Source organism: Drosophila navojoa, chromosome X (assembly GCF_054131105.1).
Source record: "Drosophila navojoa isolate 15081-1374.11 chromosome X, UAZ_NAV_1.0, whole genome shotgun sequence".
In the NCBI taxonomy this organism is placed as follows: Eukaryota; Metazoa; Arthropoda; class Insecta; order Diptera; family Drosophilidae; genus Drosophila; species Drosophila navojoa.
The window spans coordinates 13,455,681-13,469,062 of NC_142895.1; the positions used below are offsets into that span (position 1 = coordinate 13,455,681).

A 13,382-nucleotide genomic window follows, 5' to 3' on the forward strand; every position below is an offset into this window, starting at 1 on the left:
CTTATTAAAGAATAGGCTTTTCAATCATTCTGACCTTAACACAAAGCAACTGTAAAACTTTTATTAAATTATATGGAGATATTATTGCCGATTTAAAATTTGTGCTAATTAACAGAAAAATGAACTTAGAAACGCAACTTCAACACAAAAATAGTGGATTAAATTACTGGATTAAATGGGGTTTCATATACATATATGGGTTGGTCTTCATATTCGATAGGAAATTAGTTTACAGTGAAATTAACAATATGACTCAAGGAAGAGCTACGCTGTCTTCGATGATTTCTTCTTGTATTTGTAAATATTATTGGCGTGTTTCTTAACAGCTGGAGGAATTAGAAGTGCTACATTTGGTAGAGCACATAGAAAGGATATTTCAAAGATAACCGGATGACTGGAAAAGATATGATCCAGCATGCTGATGAACCAGAACATTAAATCGCTTATATAGTGTATGTCGCTCTGGGCAAAGAGGGCGCCAGCATTATTGCCATGGTGATGCGAATCGACAATGAATGCGATTGAGGTACGCAGGTCGATGCTCACTATGACGGTGCGGCGATCAGCGACGATGGCAGCAAATAGATGGGACGGCATATCCCTGCCGTCAACGTTCTTGAAGGCATCCAGAGTAGTGGTGAAAATGCGTGACAACTCAACACCGACAATCATTGGGCTAAGCGGATCGGAGCCCACCTGGGTGAAGAACCATTCCTCGAGGCGGAAGTTGATCTTTTGATGAGAGCGTATAGCTGCAATAGCATCCGGTATATTAATATTGAGATTAGGCGAAATTAGATCATGATAGACAATGTTTCCCTCATTTATCGATTCGCCAATGAGATCCCAGGCCTTTTCTGGTAGCTCCTTCACGTTCTGGCTGAGGCTTGGCATCTTGGACACCTTATCGGCAAGTATTAAAGAGATCAGGGTGCAAGAATTGGTGCCGCTCTTACGGTAGTCACCAAAGCGGGATTGGCAAAAGTCCTGGGGGAACCACCAGATGTTTACATTTCCAATTTCGTCATATTGGGCCATCTTCAAGGAGCTAAGTAAATACTGATTTTTGTTATACTAGCTGAATATATGTTGTTGGTCAGAAACAATATAAAATTCGTATATAAAATATTTCTGGATGTGTGGGTGTACCGTTCTATCCTTTGGATTGCAGATTTTCGTCACTTTTTCACACGAATTCAAGCGAATTTCTTTTGCTTACTGATAAGACCGATTGAAAAAATGGTTAGATTTAGATAGATCTGTCGAAACATATACGAAATATAATTTTGAAGTCAAGAGAAGAAGGGATTCTAACAAAAAAGTAACATACTGTGATTTGACAAAATACTGTATGCCTACTTGATTCGAAATTTTAGTGTAAGCTCTATACACCAGTGCGGCTTAGATTCGAATTCGATAACGTTGTTTTAATGTTATCGATAAAGAACCTTACCGACAATTAGTTTCAAAATAATTGATATATTTTGTGTGTATTTTTATTTTTATTACATTTTTAATACCGGCCAAAAATATTAAGATTTCCCCAAATACTCAAATATAAATACACTTTTGTTGTTTTATTTATTTATTTTTTTTATTTATCACCAGAGTTAAAGTACGATCACAATCAGAGATGTTGAATTACATTAGGAACTTATGCATAGAAGGCTTCTCAGTCTCAGTTGTCCATCGATCGTGAAACTCTAATGAGCTTCATGTTAGCCATAATTAAAATGCCCTAAATAATATAATCTAAAACCTATAATCGAAATATGTATAATATATAGTCTTTAGTGCAATCACGAGAGTAAATGTAGATTCTACGTAACAGTTGAATTTTAGCGGATTTTGATACCTTATATCTCGTCCCTAATCTCTAACCCCTATATTATAATTTTGTTTGGTTGAGCAAACTAAATGCCGAAAGCAAATACTTAAGCTAATTTATATAAAATTGATAATTGGGAAAGCTATGGGCCTTCAGCCGGAATGAATTTCAACTTGTTGTGCATTTCCTCTTCCGTCATTAGAGGATGTCCCAGGACTAGAACCTTGGAACGTACAGTCTTGCAGCCAGATATTTTGACATCGATTGTATTGACCATGTCTTCGATATGACGCTCATCCAATTTGAGATGCAAAAGTCGTGACTCGTGACGCACACAGGCCTCCAGATCGTTTGTCCCAAACATGCGATAGACTATCATTGCTGTGGTCTCCACCTGCTTCAGCATCTTCAACTGCTCGCGGTAGAGCTCCTCGGGTAGCATGCTATTCACATTGAATACATAGATGATGGTCAGATGCTTTTTGTCAAAGTCGTTGGCGCTGCTGGCCAAATCGGAGTTCGACTGTGCCATGCTATTTATTGATGTCATGTACTCTAAATCACACATGGCCATGTTGTCAATAATGATTAAGTTTCGACCGCAATGCGCCAGATTGCCCAAAGTTTTCCACACGGCCTTGTAGCGTGCGTCGTTGTCAATCAGCTTATAGTCGTTCCATGCAATGGTCTGAACATTCTCTGGCCACGGATATTTCTCCAATAGTTTGCGTATTGTCAGGGTCTTGCCTACACCCGAGGTGCCGACTAGCGCAATGGATTGGAAACTATAGTTGGCCAGAGCCTGTTCGAGTTGCTTCAACGCTAACTCCTGATTGATTACTGCTCCTTGAATGTGCTCAAACATGTCGTGCAATGGCATCGTGCGGTCACAGTAGTTCAGCTTGTTGTGCACGGTGGCCTGGTATTGTGTAGTGTAACGCTGCATGACCTTCGTGAAGACCTCTGTATTTTGAGAATATGTCATTAGGCTGCTGAAGACTATGACCACGAGCAACGGCATTAGCGAGTAGATGAAATATGACCATAACTTCTGTTTAAAATCTTTGCGACGATCTAAGGAGTTACTCTTTTCGGCCAAAAATAGGCGACGCATGCGGCGACGATGCAAGTTGCTGCACAAATTGAAGTGTGGATAAGTCGTGCTCACTTGGGTTGTGCGACGCTTTAAAAGCGAGTGATATCTGGGCCTTGGGACTTTAACTTCATGTACGTCTTTGTTTGCTTTTTTATCTGTTTCCGCGACACCCATATTTCTAGTATTGAATTTGAATAAAATTGTTTAAAGGCCGAAGAATTAAATTTGTTGTAATATAAAAAAAAATGTATCGAAAAATCGATGACCAAACCTACACAAAACAAATGGATTTACATGAATATGACTACAAACTTGTGAGTTACTTAGATTTCAAGTAAATTTGTCACTAAGTTAGTTCACTTACTATGTAGTTTACTAATCTTGTGTGAGTTTTATAGTAATAATAATCGAAACGTTTTGTTATTCGCGCCAATATTTCTGCACAGTTTTTGTCCGATACTCGTGCGTGCTTGGAAATGTTTTCATCGATTACTCAATGGTCGATTCCACTTCCAATCGGTGGAACTCGCGTGTGGCTATCGTGCTTGTTTACAAATTGTTTATGTCTATATAATTTAATTAAGCAGTATGGAGACGTAAGTAAGATATTAAACGATTAATTTCATTATATTAATCCGTTAAAATTTTAATAGGGTGAATGCCACTTACTCGTACATCACAAATTTTGAGGTGATGCAAATACTACAACAGATTAAGGGCACCAAAAAGAAATGGGGCATGCACAATCTCGCAACGGTCACGTACGAGGCTCTACAGTACCTGGAAGAATCGCCTTGTAAAACACAAACACGTGAATCCATAAAAGGCTACCTATGTGACTTGGCCACCTATAGGTTGATGCCACATGAGCAGCTGCAAATGGTTAATGATCCTCCCACCAGTGCCCTGCATACACAGCTGGTAATTACATCGATGCTCTTGTGATCAACTTGAAATTATTAAATTATTCGCTTTCATGTTCTGCAGCTTATTGACGATAATAAAGTCCCGCTCACTGACGAGGAGAACGAGGCCATCATCGGGCTAACGCATAAGCACTTTGCCAATACTACTTCGGAACCGGTACAAGCCAACCAACAAGCACCGACATAAAAAACTATACATACATATTACTAGAGATTAAATCATTTTTTATTTGAAGTAATATGCGTATAAAATAAGCACACTTAAGCAGGACAATTGCTACTGGCAGCTATATTTTCGATTAACGCTTTTGATCGCCAAGATCCTCAATAACATCCTCATCAATCTCAGACCATTTCTCGGGAATAACATCAAACAAATCATCTTTAACATCGCCCTGAATGACAATTTCATCCTCTCCAGTCACTGACGATCCGCAAGCGAATTTCGTACCAAAAAACTTGGCAGCCACTTTCAGATCGATATCTGCAAACGGGTGAGACATTTTATATAGTCCTGTCCTGCACAATTGCACGTGTAACACTGCTTACCAAATGTACTTAGTCCGGTAACCACTGTCACCGACTTCTTTTTGCCGCGGGCAGCACGGGAGACACAAATGCGTTTTGGGACATCTTCCTTCTTTTTGACGCGCAGCAGACCCTTGCCGCCCCGCTTTTGACGCTTCTTGTCATCGTCTGTACCATCAGCAGCTGCCTGCTCTTCCTCAATTTTAAGGCGCTCGAAATCATCGGGCAGATTGCGCTCCAACCATTCCTTGCATTTGTCGTATTCGGGATAGTATTCGCAGTACTGCAGAACCATTTCCATAAAGGACAGATACATTTTTCGAAAGTGGGCTCAAGTTCACTTACCTCTATTGGCATGGAGCAGTGTCCGCAATATTTCATTACTATGGGATACGTAACATTTTCACGAGGACCGAGCTTAAGACGGTCAGCGGCATTTGTGGTTTCATTCGTCATTTCCCAATTTTATTTACTGCTGATTTGTGCAAATTTACTTGCAGAGGTAATTTTATAAAGAAACGACGAAGGCACGAGTATCGAAACAATCGTTCGTTGTCCGATAAGAACAAATGCCGGCAATCGGATTTAGCGTTTACAGCACTTGTCATTTATAATATGGCCTTGCCGGATAGCTAGAAGCACTTTACTTTTTCATAAAAATGAAAAAATACAATAATAAATTTAAATATTCTGTTAATAATATAACAAATTTTTAATATGCTTCAAATTTTCCTAATTGTTCCAACTGAATCTTTGTTTTGTTGTAACGTAAAATATTGGCAGCATCTTTGTTCTCATCAAGATTCTTATTGGAGACTGTGGCGGCTGCCTGCCGTTAAAATGGGATCATTGGATAAATAAATTTGAAAATATCTTCAAGAAGTTATTTTTAATGTTCAAATGTATAGTGTACACGATGAAACAATCGACTAGTACAATTTAGTCGTCAAATACAAGTAATTCATTGATCACTCTCATGGAACTGGTTCACTTCGGAATTTGTGAGAGATCAGTGAATCGTTTTTTCATGGGAGTGAACCGATCATCAACTCCGTCACATTTTAATGGTTGACTTGAAATACCGAATTGTATCGCAGACAGAATGTCGACATGAGATATGAACATTATTATGTTATCCATAGCAATGCCAGTATGGTTGACATTTATTCATATGTATATTTGTCACACTCACTTCAAATCTGTGTAAATGCTGAATTTTGTGACGTGCTGCGCAGAGAGAGCGAAAGCAAGGGAGAGTAAAATATCTGCGCATATACATACATATTTATATAAATGGACATATATATGTACGTGGGATTGCCTCTGGTTGGTTAGCTTACAATCGCGAATGGAAACATATTGTGTGGAAATAGGTTTGCTAGATTGTCAAAAATCTGTAAAATGCGATGAGCGTGACAGGTGCAATCAATAGCAATGCACTCCCACGCAAATGAAGGTGTCAGCCCCGGCAGCACCGAAGGCAAAATACGCTGCATTTTCTTAAGCGAATTCCATGCAACGGCTGGCTGTAAAATCAGCTGTCAGGTACGCCACCAACAATAACAATAACAAATAATACAAAAATAAAATAAATAAATGGAACATCATTTTCTTGCTAAAAGGTGCCAGAGAATTACATTTCCAAAGAGGTATTCGATGCCATCAACGTTTACATTATACCCAAACAGCATCTGCAGAGGTGCATCCTGACAGTGAATGCGATGGAGGTGAAAATCGTTGGCTACCCAGTCGGCATACAGGATCAGCAGAAATATGCACGTAATGCATTCCTCTTCAATCTATGCTTTGTTTGCGATTCGCGTGCCCGGTCCGTGCAATATGAGCCCGTTGTTAAGAAACTATCTGAATACTTGATTATGATGGAGGAGGAATCATGCTTTTTATCACGCGAAGACGACAAACTGCGCCTGCAAAAAATCTTTGAGACGGTCCTCCGGGATCTGAATGAGCGCAAAGTAGCGACTATCGTTGAGGGAGATAATACAATATATTTAAAGATTGTGATGCATAAGCCAGATCCGCCGCCAGTCAAGGATCACATGGTGCCCCTACTGCTAGCCAATCTCCGAGATACTCCACTCGAAAACTGGGACCTAACCACTCAGCAGGTAGTGTGATATACCTAAAAATCTAAAAAGATTCAGATTTATTCCACAAGTCTGCTTTTAGATATTGCCGTATATCAATGGCATTAATCACGTGGCTCGCATAGCTGCTGAGGCGGATGTGGAAACGGATTTGGTCAAGTCGTGCATACAGAATTTGGTCTATTACGGAGTCGTGCAATTGTTGCCCATATTGAAGTATAGCAATGTTTATATGACGCAGAACCTGAAGAACCTCATACAGAGCACAGCATTGAGCAACGCCTGTCGCAAATACGTGGCACTCCAACCCGATAAAATTCTGCCCAGCATTCAGAGAATCTTCCAGTTCTACGCGTCCATGACACACGGCGTTACGCTTCGTGCCATATGCCAGCGTCTCAATCCGCAGAATAAAAATATTGATGAACGTAAGATGGTTATCTTTGGATTGCAGCACAAGTTTATACGCTGCATACAGAAATATCCGGTTTTTACCGGATCTGTGCCATCGGGTCGCCAAAAGATGTACACGGGTCTGATTAGTTTCGATGAGATTTGCTGCAAGACTGGCCTCTCACCGTTCACCATCGAGAAGGATATTGAAAAGGATACGAATGTGACTGTGATTTGGAAGTAGTTCAATGCCTCTCGTCTTTGCATATATGTATGTTTCAATTGTAAATTGTCTGAACCGTTTTTATGTGTAGTTTATATTATGATAATTATGTTTCAATTATATACACAATATTTGTTAAATCTTGAGGAGAAACAGAATCAGAGCTAAAGCTAGCTGCATAGTGCTGAATATTAAATAAATACGCCGAATTGTTAATAATATTAAATATTAGGGATACTATTTGTACAAAAAAAAAAAACAAACAAACAAAACTTCATAGATCACGCACAAAAGCATATCCTTTTCTCTTTCACACTCCGAAAATGTTATCTAGAATTTCTAATTTTTAAAAATCTATTATACATGTACAATTACAAATTATTAAACATTAATACAAATAAATGACAATATATTATATTATTAACCTTTAATAAACCTAATGCTTGTAGACTTTTTTGCTTGGCCCAGTGTGATCAACATACTCTACACTAAAGCTGCGTATAAACAGTTCTCCAATCAGCTGTTAGGCTTGGCATTGTGACGTCACAGCGTGAGTAAGTGCGATACTAAACACACACGCGCTTATGTTTATGTGTGCATATGCGTGCGCAAGTGCGAGTGGGAGCGCAATAGAGCCGATAGAACAAGAGAAACCGGCAATAACCAGAGAAATGCTAAAATAGCCACGATCTCTGGCACTGGCCACGTTTTGAAATGTTTTGGCGTTATTAAAACATTTTTCGTGCTGGCATTGGGACAAACCTAATAATTATACAGAAAAATATACATGTATATGTGTGTGTGTGTGCGTGCTGTGTGCATGAGTGAGACACTTTATTCGCCGCTTTGGCAAAATTCTGGCATTGTTATTCGCATTTGCAGCGACGACTCATCATAAATAATGTCCGAAGATGCGAAGAGTAAGCAGTATATTGATGTGATATATTAGATGTATATATGTATGTATATATGTGCATATACATATCTGTTTATTATTCCAGGTCCACGCACCCGAAACATTATCGAGAATCAACTCTTTCGCCGGCAGCGCAGTTTAAAGCTCGAGGCGCTGCAGAGACAACGCTCGCAACATGGGACCATCGACGTCATCGACGACGACGAAGAAGCGGAGACATTTGGCAAGGTTAGTCTGCGTGTAATAATAATAAAAACGATTATGTGTGCATATATGCTATGAGTACAGGTATTTCATCTCTATTGCAGACGTACATAGTTATCATATTCACGGAGAAGGCGAAGCTGCGCCACTGCCAGGATGTGGAGAAGATCATTCAAGAGTTTGATATACAAACCACACTGGAAATTGTCAGGTGAGCCTCCCATGGGATTAGCATTCATCATCATTAAATATTGACTTGTTGATTATATTTTAGCAAAACCGAAAAGTATTTGTATCTGTCCGCCAGCTTGGATACGCTGCTCCGTCTGGCCGATGCCGCCGAGCTGGAGAAGATGACAACAACGGGCAGCATGCAAAAGTTCAACTATGGCTGTGTCTCCGATTTCCTGCTGCCGGGCATGACGCAGGAGCAAATATTGCATTACTGCGAGACACCTGTGCTGATTAAGGATGTCGTGGAGCCGGCTATAAGATCGTATATACAGAAGGGCTACATCGAGGACATGTTTCCATTGCATGATATTGTATGTACTGGTCGATTGGAATATGAGGATTTCCCCTATTTCTCTTCGAAAGTATCTCAACTATCATCCAGTTTCCACTTTGTCTTTCAGCTCTATTTGGATCGCTTCCATTTTAACCTGAAACGCACAACTTTGCCCATCGAGGAGATACGCAACTACTTTGGCTCCAGCATTGGCCTGTACTTTGCCTTCATTGAGTTCTATACAAAGGCCCTGATCTTTCCGGCTGTGTTTGGCATACTGCAATCCCTCATGAATCTCAATCTTTCGCTCGTGTGCAGCTTCTATGTGGTTTGGACAACGGTGAGTGGACGACGGACTCTGGATTTCCGTTTGAATCTCATTTTCATCTACCCGTTTTAGATATTTCTGGAACTGTGGAAGCGCCGATGTGCTGGGCTCTCCTATCGCTGGGGCACCATTGAGATGAGCAGCTTGGATAAGCCTCGCGCTGGCTACCAGGGCCAACTGAAGCCGGATCCGATAACGGGCAAGATGACCCTGCACTATCCGATGCGCTATACGTACCTGCAAATGTATTGCATTTCGTATCCGGTGGTGCTGGGCTGCGTGGTGGCTGCCGCCTGGTTTGCTCTGTATCAGTTTCAAATAGAGGCCGAGGTGCTGGCCGATTTCGGAGCGGATTCCTGGCTGCTCTATATACCCGTCATTGTGCAGTCCATGCTGATAGCGATTTTCTCGTGGGCATACGAAAAGCTTGCCACATTCCTGACCAATTTGGAGAATCATCGCACCAGGTCGCAGTACGAGCGGCATCGGGTCAATAAGCTGATGCTCTTCGAGATTGTGAACAACTTCTTCTCCCAGTTTTATATTGCGTTCGTGCTGCAGGATCTCAAGCAGCTCAAGTACCAGCTGATGATGCAGTTGCTCATCTTCCAATTGGTGTGCATAGCACAGGAGATTGGCATACCACTGATGGCGGTGCTGCGACAGAAGTATGCCAAGTATCGCCACAAGGAGATCGAGCCAGAGAAGCTGCGCAGCATCAGCAACAAGCCGCGCTACGAGCAAGCATTCTACGAGTCCGGCCTCGATGAATACCATTCCACGTACGAGGACTATCTGCAGGTCTGCATACAGTTCGGCTACGTGGTGCTCTTTGCGGCCGTGGCGCCCTTTGCCGCCATCGGTGCGCTGATCAACAACGTGTTCGCCGTCCACATCGACATGTTCAAGCTGTGCAACATCTTCAAGCGTCCCTTTGGGCGTCGTGCCAAGAACATTGGCGCCTGGCAGCTGGCCTTCGAGCTGCTCTCTGTGATGTCGCTGCTGAGCAACTGTGGCCTGCTCTTTCTCCAGCCGAATGTCAAGTAAATTTATATAACTGACTCCCTCTCTCTCTCCCTCTCCCTCTCTCTCTCTCTCGTTTTATATATTTATATGCCTGTTCTCTTTGTCAGACAATTCTTTGCCCATTGGCTGCCCTCCATACCGGATCTGTCCTTTGTCATCTTCGAGCATCTGCTGCTGGGCCTCAAGTTTCTCATACACAAGGTGATTCACGAGCGACCGCGCTGGGTGCGCATCGGACTGCTGAAGGCTGACTATGAGACCAGCCAGGCGCTGAAGCAGCTCAAGTATGAACCGCAGCAAAGCATACTAATATGAATAGAAATATAATTAATATTGACTTTGTTTATTTACATTTAGGAAATTCAAAGCGGCCAACAAAATGGCTTAGACGGTGCCAACGGCCGCCATCCTGGCCAATATATGTATAAACGCGAACCAGTCCATTTACATACAAATTAACGTATACTTAAATGCTTTTATTGTAAATCTCTCAACTAATGGTGCCTTAAATACGAGTTTGCGCTCATATTTAGCTATATATTAAATACATTTCACGTACCTAACTGCATAAATGCACATAGTGTATAAACAGTAATTGCCTGATGACTGCGAATTTCTGGGACATCTTTATGGGAGAGATCAGTCAGCGAAAAGTCTTAGTATATATATATATATATATCTATATATACTTATAAGTATTTCTTAATTCTAGACAAAGTCGTTGCATAGTTGTGCTTGTCTGGGCTGGATAAACTGTTTAGTGTTGAAAAGAGAAAGGGGAGAGAAAAAATTTAGTTAATTACGATTGAAATTAATTATGAATTTTAAAATTAGGATTTATGTATTATAATAGAAAATTCAAAATCGAATTGACATCAAAAAACGTTTACAAAATTTGCAAAACGAAGATAATGAGAGAAAGAAAGAAAGGAAGAGAGAGAGAGAGAGAGATAGTCAAAGTCGAATATAAAACATATACGTAAGTATATATATAGTTGATGTAACAGTTAAAGGAGCATTTAACTGTTTTTTTAAGTTCATGTCGGATGTATAAAAGAAAATTCTAGCATACCTTAAAGCCCATCGCTCTTAGCTAACCCTGCGAAAGTGCTTGAAGGAGAGATAGGCGTCGATAGCATGTAGGAGACCCGCTGCATAGCCCATGTACTGCATAGAAGAATACAATTAGGAGTATATACATACATACATACACACATTAAAATTAAGCTATGGCCAATACTTACGTAGGCGGCAGTCATGGCCGGATATGCCCAGAAGCCGGGACGCACTAGAAATTGCGGATGCAGCCAGACAACGCAGGCGAAGCCCATGTAGCTGGCCGAGCTGAAGTACATGCAGCTGGCCAGGCCATGGAACAGTGTTTCCTGCCAATGCCAAAGTCTTAGACTATAGTATATAGTATAGGTATACAACAAATCTGGCTACTCACAAAGAGCGACTGGCGTATGAGGCCGTACGACTTGTCCGAGAAACAATAGCAGAGCAGCAATATGCCCGTGGTGGTGAAGCAGTGGCCCGTTGTGGCCAGGAAGCTGGTCAGCGCCTGGCCAATGGAATCGGCATATGGCACGCCGTAGCGTATCAGCAGACCCTCGCACAGCGTGGCCAGGCCGAGCTGCATCAGCTTGAGCAGGCCGCCCGGCGAGAGCACAAAGCCAAAGTTGATGCAGGTACAAATGCGACAGCAGCAGACCCGGATGCCCAGCGGCTGATTCATGCGCCGTACGCCAAGTGAAGCCATCGATGCTGGACGCCGATTCGTAAGATACTAACAAACGCATTGTGTCTGCTGCAGCACAGATGCACAGACGCTGCGTATGCAACACGTCTATAAATAGCGCTGCCTGCCCCCCAGCGATGGCTGCGGCAACAGCTGCACAGTGGTTCAGGTCTGTCTTCACATGCTCGAAATTTCTCTATTTATTTGTGTTTACTCAATTTTCTATTTATAAATTTTCTCTTACTACCATTTTTCTCGTTCCTTCTCTATGTGCACATACATACATACATATATCAATCATTTAACTCTATTCTTCTGTATCTTTATAATTTGTAACTTCTCTCTCGCTTTGTATCCTTTTCTTAGTCCCTGAGTCTGTCTGTCTCTCTCTCTCTCTCTCTCTCTCTCTCTCTGTCTGTTCGTCTGTATCACCTTCTCCCTCTCCCTTTCCGCCCAGGTTCCATATCTTTTAAGTTTTTCTTTCATTCAGTTCCTTAGCTTATCTATACTTTTCCCTTCTCATATGTATTTGTGTCCACCTCTCTATCTCTATCTCTCTCCCTCTGTCTCACTCCCCCCCGGCTTGCCTGTCGCAGTAAGCGCTGCGCTAGCAATCAGCAGCCTAAGCTGTCAGATGAAAACGTATTCAGATTCCATCACATAATCCAGACGATAAACAGATCGAACTAAATTAACATTTCGACCTTTCACGAAAATCTAAATTTCTGTTTTGCCAACGCCCATCAGTCAAAGTCATGTGCATGCCGTACCTGGGTAAATTGTTCGGCGGCGATAGACGTCGGCGGAGCCATGGAAGAGAGAGCATGGCACCAACACCGCAGCAATCGAGCGCGACCATCCAGACGACGACGACCACCAATATCGGCACCGGGAATAAGGAATCTGTGTCGCGAGTGAAGCCCGTGGCCAATACTGCAGCCCAGCGATCGCGATCCGCGGTCGGCCTGAAGCGTGAGGCATCCAAGGCCACGGCAGCCAATGCAAGCGTTAGTCAAGTAGCCCCAGAGTCGGCTGCTGCACCTCCTGAGGCAGCAAGCACATCAAGGCCAACCTCTTGGTGGGAATACTTCGGAATGAATAGGAACAAAAAGGGTAGCATCGATTCGCTGTAGTTGGGACCAGTTGGCGTACAGTTTACTTCGTTATGTTCAACGCTCAGGTATCGGATTCCGGATTCGAGGTGGAATTTTTATGCTGACACTATTTGGACAACGGCTGAGATGATGAGAAAAGGACACGGCCCGACAACCCATCAAAATTTCATCAAGAACGCCCAACAACTTGACGTTACTTCATGCCAGTTGGAGATATTTATAAAGGCCCCCTGATATTTACCTTCTGAACTACTTTGGTTTCAAATTGATTACAGCTGCATTATGAATTTATTTAATTAAGCTGCAAAGCTTATCATATAAAAAATAGCATACTTTTTGGAGTTTGCCAAAGAGTTGTTTTGCGGGAGGGGCGGCAAAGACAGTGTTCTCTGATAATTTACCAGAATAAAATTGAAAGCGATATCGACAGTCAGTGCGTGCG

General features: G+C 41.9%; 8 protein-coding genes across 10 annotated transcripts; 4 read left to right on the forward strand and 4 right to left on the reverse strand.

Annotated features, from left to right (window-relative positions):
- Positions 1-175: 175 nt before the first annotated feature.
- Positions 176-1,367, reverse strand: LOC108656400 (uncharacterized). 3 transcript variants are annotated; one of them, XM_089264716.1, is made up of 2 exons: positions 1,150-1,367; positions 176-1,048 (listed from the first exon to the last, which is right to left on the reverse strand). In XM_089264716.1, exon 2 carries the CDS (start codon positions 1,036-1,038, stop codon positions 265-267), a length of 774 nt encoding a protein of 257 aa, XP_089120842.1. In that variant the 5' UTR covers positions 1,039-1,048; positions 1,150-1,367; the 3' UTR covers positions 176-264. The 3 variants fall into 3 exon arrangements, with proteins under 3 accessions (XP_089120842.1, XP_017963934.1, XP_030245253.1); XM_018108445.3 differs by having other exon boundaries at positions 176-1,059; XM_030389393.2 differs by lacking the exon at positions 1,150-1,367 and having other exon boundaries at positions 176-903; positions 957-1,062.
- A 200-nt stretch (positions 1,368-1,567) lies between these two features.
- On the reverse strand, positions 1,568-3,149 carry LOC108656398 (uncharacterized). The gene has a single exon (XM_018108442.3). The coding sequence runs from the start codon at positions 3,096-3,098 to the stop codon at positions 1,971-1,973; it is 1,128 nt and encodes a 375-aa protein (XP_017963931.1). The 5' UTR covers positions 3,099-3,149; the 3' UTR covers positions 1,568-1,970.
- Positions 3,150-3,373: 224 nt separating this feature from the next.
- Polr3I (RNA polymerase III subunit I) lies at positions 3,374-4,085 on the forward strand. The gene is made up of 3 exons (XM_018108448.3): positions 3,374-3,520; positions 3,578-3,845; positions 3,912-4,085. Exons 1-3 carry the CDS (start codon positions 3,513-3,515, stop codon positions 4,035-4,037), a joined length of 402 nt encoding a protein of 133 aa, XP_017963937.1. The 5' UTR covers positions 3,374-3,512; the 3' UTR covers positions 4,038-4,085.
- DENR (density-regulated protein) lies at positions 4,055-4,993 on the reverse strand. The gene is made up of 3 exons (XM_018108447.3): positions 4,724-4,993; positions 4,400-4,661; positions 4,055-4,334 (listed from the first exon to the last, which is right to left on the reverse strand). Exons 1-3 carry the CDS (start codon positions 4,832-4,834, stop codon positions 4,150-4,152), a joined length of 558 nt encoding a protein of 185 aa, XP_017963936.1. The 5' UTR covers positions 4,835-4,993; the 3' UTR covers positions 4,055-4,149.
- A 408-nt stretch (positions 4,994-5,401) lies between these two features.
- Positions 5,402-7,510, forward strand: Nprl2 (Nitrogen permease regulator-like 2). Its single transcript, XM_018108441.3, has 3 exons — positions 5,402-5,923; positions 6,001-6,507; positions 6,569-7,510. The coding sequence occupies exons 1-3, from the start codon at positions 5,813-5,815 to the stop codon at positions 7,121-7,123; spliced, it is 1,173 nt and encodes a 390-aa protein (XP_017963930.1). The 5' UTR covers positions 5,402-5,812; the 3' UTR covers positions 7,124-7,510.
- Positions 7,511-7,664: 154 nt separating this feature from the next.
- Axs (Abnormal X segregation) lies at positions 7,665-10,570 on the forward strand. Its single transcript, XM_018110160.3, has 8 exons — positions 7,665-8,022; positions 8,104-8,246; positions 8,327-8,433; positions 8,497-8,767; positions 8,858-9,070; positions 9,131-10,101; positions 10,192-10,368; positions 10,442-10,570. Exons 1-8 carry the CDS (start codon positions 8,004-8,006, stop codon positions 10,470-10,472), a joined length of 1,932 nt encoding a protein of 643 aa, XP_017965649.1. The 5' UTR covers positions 7,665-8,003; the 3' UTR covers positions 10,473-10,570.
- sing (MARVEL domain-containing protein sing) lies at positions 10,546-12,104 on the reverse strand. The gene is made up of 4 exons (XM_018110161.3): positions 11,535-12,104; positions 11,329-11,469; positions 11,157-11,251; positions 10,546-10,837 (listed from the first exon to the last, which is right to left on the reverse strand). The coding sequence occupies exons 1-3, from the start codon at positions 11,844-11,846 to the stop codon at positions 11,174-11,176; spliced, it is 531 nt and encodes a 176-aa protein (XP_017965650.1). The 5' UTR covers positions 11,847-12,104; the 3' UTR covers positions 10,546-10,837; positions 11,157-11,173.
- A 353-nt stretch (positions 12,105-12,457) lies between these two features.
- LOC108656007 (uncharacterized) lies at positions 12,458-13,291 on the forward strand. The gene has a single exon (XM_018107863.3). The coding sequence runs from the start codon at positions 12,581-12,583 to the stop codon at positions 12,956-12,958; it is 378 nt and encodes a 125-aa protein (XP_017963352.1). The 5' UTR covers positions 12,458-12,580; the 3' UTR covers positions 12,959-13,291.
- Positions 13,292-13,382: the final 91 nt, after the last annotated feature.

Coding starts and splice junctions, on each gene's coding strand:
- Polr3I (XM_018108448.3), top strand. Junction 3,846..3,911: donor GTGCCCTGCATACACAGCTG/GTAATTACATCG, acceptor CATGTTCTGCAG/CTTATTGACGATAATAAAGT.
- LOC108656400 (XM_089264716.1), bottom strand. CDS start 1,038: ATGGCCCAATATGACGAAATTGGAAATGTAAACATCTGGTGGTTCCCC.
- Nprl2 (XM_018108441.3), top strand. CDS start 5,813: ATGCACTCCCACGCAAATGAAGGTGTCAGCCCCGGCAGCACCGAAGGC. Junction 5,924..6,000: donor GCTGTAAAATCAGCTGTCAG/GTACGCCACCAA, acceptor TCTTGCTAAAAG/GTGCCAGAGAATTACATTTC. Junction 6,508..6,568: donor GGGACCTAACCACTCAGCAG/GTAGTGTGATAT, acceptor GTCTGCTTTTAG/ATATTGCCGTATATCAATGG.
- LOC108656398 (XM_018108442.3), bottom strand. CDS start 3,098: ATGGGTGTCGCGGAAACAGATAAAAAAGCAAACAAAGACGTACATGAA.
- sing (XM_018110161.3), bottom strand. CDS start 11,846: ATGGCTTCACTTGGCGTACGGCGCATGAATCAGCCGCTGGGCATCCGG. Junction 11,470..11,534: donor TCATACGCCAGTCGCTCTTT/GTGAGTAGCCAG, acceptor TGGCATTGGCAG/GAAACACTGTTCCATGGCCT. Junction 11,252..11,328: donor CGGCCATGACTGCCGCCTAC/GTAAGTATTGGC, acceptor TCTTCTATGCAG/TACATGGGCTATGCAGCGGG.
- DENR (XM_018108447.3), bottom strand. CDS start 4,834: ATGACGAATGAAACCACAAATGCCGCTGACCGTCTTAAGCTCGGTCCT. Junction 4,662..4,723: donor ACTGCTCCATGCCAATAGAG/GTAAGTGAACTT, acceptor ATGGTTCTGCAG/TACTGCGAATACTATCCCGA. Junction 4,335..4,399: donor TACCGGACTAAGTACATTTG/GTAAGCAGTGTT, acceptor ACCCGTTTGCAG/ATATCGATCTGAAAGTGGCT.
- Axs (XM_018110160.3), top strand. Junction 8,768..8,857: donor TGTTTCCATTGCATGATATT/GTATGTACTGGT, acceptor TTTGTCTTTCAG/CTCTATTTGGATCGCTTCCA. Junction 10,369..10,441: donor CAGGCGCTGAAGCAGCTCAA/GTATGAACCGCA, acceptor ATTTACATTTAG/GAAATTCAAAGCGGCCAACA.
- LOC108656007 (XM_018107863.3), top strand. CDS start 12,581: ATGTGCATGCCGTACCTGGGTAAATTGTTCGGCGGCGATAGACGTCGG.